This window comes from Phytophthora sojae (assembly GCF_000149755.1).
Source record: "Phytophthora sojae unplaced genomic scaffold PHYSOscaffold_67, whole genome shotgun sequence".
NCBI lineage: Eukaryota > Oomycota > Peronosporomycetes > Peronosporales > Peronosporaceae > Phytophthora > Phytophthora sojae.
Window position 1 is genome coordinate 1 of NW_009258181.1, and position 3,192 is coordinate 3,192.

The 3,192-nt window shown below is 55.4% G+C and overlaps 1 protein-coding gene across 1 annotated transcript; it reads left to right on the forward strand.

The window, feature by feature from the left end:
• Positions 1–229: 229 nt before the first annotated feature.
• On the forward strand, positions 230–1,411 carry PHYSODRAFT_343381 (hypothetical protein; the record flags this gene model as incomplete). The annotated part of the gene is made up of 1 exon (XM_009541935.1): positions 230–1,411. One exon carries the CDS (start codon positions 230–232, stop codon positions 1,409–1,411), a length of 1,182 nt encoding a protein of 393 aa, XP_009540230.1.
• Positions 1,412–3,192: the final 1,781 nt, after the last annotated feature.

Below are 3,192 nucleotides of genomic sequence, written 5' to 3' on the forward strand. Positions count from 1 at the left end.
ACCAGGCAGGTAGATAAGCTGTGGCACGTTGATGCGTTGGTTGCATTGTATTTTTTGGTAGCACTGACGTGAAACTACGCAGTGATACTACACATCCTCTTGTATCGAACCATCTTCTTGATAGGTTTTCATTTCTAGTTGATGGTGGTTTCAGATCCTGAAACCGTGATTGGATTGATGGTGCGCTCGCTCGCTGCCTCTCAACCTTGTGAGAGACTACTGAGTGGTAATGGCTTCGTCCATCATCCAGCCTCCGCGCTGCCCCAACTCTCTCACTTTCCAATTCGCCACCCCACAACACTCCACCACTAAACCGACCGAGCCCACACCCGAGCTGGCCTCCGCCTTCAACATGCACTCCAAGCTCCTCGCCGTGCTCAGCCTGTGCGTCGCCGCCTCCGTGCTGCAGGCGACCGACGCTGGTGCCGCCGCTCCTGCAGGCCTCTCGCCGCACCGCCACCTCGGCGCCAAGCAGGAAGACTACGGACACCACCCGCGCCACCACGACCACGACCACGACCACGATCACCGCAAGAAGCACCGCCACCACGATCACGACAAGTACTACCGTCGCCGTCTCGAAGACGCCAAGAAGGCCACCGAGTCCTCGGACTACGACTACGGCAAGGACAACTACGGCAAGGACCGCAAGGACGACTACAGCTACGGCAAGGACGACTACGGCAAGGACGACTACAGCTACGGCAAGGACGACTACGGCAAGGATGACTACGGCCACCACCACAAGGACGTCTACGAGTACAAGGGCTACGACGACTACGGCTACGGTCACGGCAAGGATTACTACGGGAAGGTCTACTATGGCAAGGATTACTACGGCAAGGCCTACTATGGCCAGAGCTACTATGGGAAGAACGACTACGGCAAGGACTACTATGGAAAAGACTACTACGGCAAGAACTACTACTATGACAAAAACTACGACGACAAGGACTACTATGGCAAGGACTACTACGGCCGTGGCAAGGACTACTACGGCCGTGGCGACGACTACTACGGCAAGGACGTCTACAGCTACGGCAAGGACGACTACGACTACGGCTACGGCTACTACCCCGACTACTCGTTCGGAGGCGGCTATGGATACGGATACTACCCGGACTACTACTCGTCCTACGGCGGCGACTACAGCTTCGGCTACGGCTACGGATTCCCCGGCAACTACGGCTACGCTGGCTATGGCTACGGCTATGGGTACCCTGGTTTTGGCTTCGGCTTTGAGTCCGCACCGACGGGTGGCGACGCTGGGCAGCAGGAGACTGGAGGTGCGAGTCCTGTCACCACCACGGAAGACGTTGCCTCCAAGTCGGCGGAGAAGGACAGCAAGACGCCGTCCAAGGGATCCGCCAAGTCCGGCGCTGCGGACAAGTCCAAGGGCAAGGGCAAGTAAAGTAAAGTAACGTAACGTAAACCAGCGTAAGAGGCGCGTGCGTCCGTGCGAAGGCAAGAAGTCGAAGTACCGTAGACGATGGGCGAGGATGTAGCCCACGGCAAGTGTACTGTCGTGTACACCATGTAGCGTTGATAAAAACTGGCAGTGGTAGTACTAGTAGTAAGTAGTAGTAATACGCCGCCAATGGATGTCATCTTTCTTTTTGCGAACGTTTATTTATGTGTGAGGTTAGTGGTGTTAGAACACTCTTCTACCGCATGTTACTTAGTCGGTGAAACAAGCGCTGGACACAGTATATAGCCCACCTTTGATTCGCATTGGGCAGATTGAAGACGACTAAATAACATTTAGAGCAGTTCAGATGAGTAGTTGGAGCTGTTAGACGTTTAGAACAGTACAGATAAGTACTAGTAGTATAGTATCTCTGAAACGAAACCAGGCAGGTAGATAAGCTGTGGCACGTTGATGCGTTGGTTGTATTGTATTTTTTGGTAGCACTGACGTGAAACTACGCAGTGATACTACACATCCTCTTGTATCGAACCATCTTCTTGATAGGTTTTCATTTCTAGTTGATGGTGGTTTCAGATCCTGAAACCGTGATTGGATTGATGGTGCGCTCGCTCGCTGCCTCTCAACCTTGTGAGAGACTACTGAGTGGTAATGGCTTCGTCCATCATCCAGCCTCCGCGCTGCCCCAACTCTCTCACTTTCCAATTCGCCACCCCACAACACTCCACCACTAAACCGACCGAGCCCACACCCGAGCTGGCCTCCGCCTTCAACATGCACTCCAAGCTCCTCGCCGTGCTCAGCCTGTGCGTCGCCGCCTCCGTGCTGCAGGCGACCGATGCTGGTGCCGCCGCTCCTGCAGGCCTCTCGCCGCACCGCCACCTCGGCGCCAAGCAGGAAGACTACGGACACCACCCGCGCCACCACGACCACGACCACGACCACGATCACCGCAAGAAGCACCGCCACCACGATCACGACAAGTACTACCGTCGCCGTCTCGAAGACGCCAAGAAGGCCACCGAGTCCTCGGACTACGACTACGGCAAGGACAACTACGGCAAGGACCACAAGGACGACTACAGCTACGGCAAGGACGACTACGGCAAGGATGACTACAGCTACGGCAAGGACGACTACGGCAAGGACCGCAAGAACGACTACAGCTACGGCAAGGACGACTACGGCAAGGATGACTACAGCTACGGCAAGGACGACTACGGCAAGGATGACTACAGCTACGGCAAGGACGACTACGGCAAGGACCGCAAGGACGACTACAGCTACGGCAAGGACGACTACGGCAAGGATGACTACGGCCACCACCACATGGACGTCTACGAGTACAAGGGCTACGACGACTACGGCTACGGTCACGGCAAGGATTACTACGGGAAGGTCTACTATGGCAAGGATTACTACGGCAAGGCCTACTATGGCCAGAGCTACTACGGGAAGAACGACTACGGCAAGGACTACTATGGAAAAGACTACTACGGCAAGAACTACTACTATGACAAAAACTACGACGACAAGGACTACTATGGCAAGGACTACTACGGCCGTGGCAAGGACTACTACGGCCGTGGCGACGACTACTACGGCAAGGACGTCTACAGCTACGGCAAGGACGACTACGACTACGGCTACGGCTACTACCCCGACTACTCGTTCGGAGGCGGCTATGGATACGGATACTACCCGGACTACTACTCGTCCTACGGCGGCGACTACAGCTTCGGCTACGGCTACGGATTCCCCGGCAA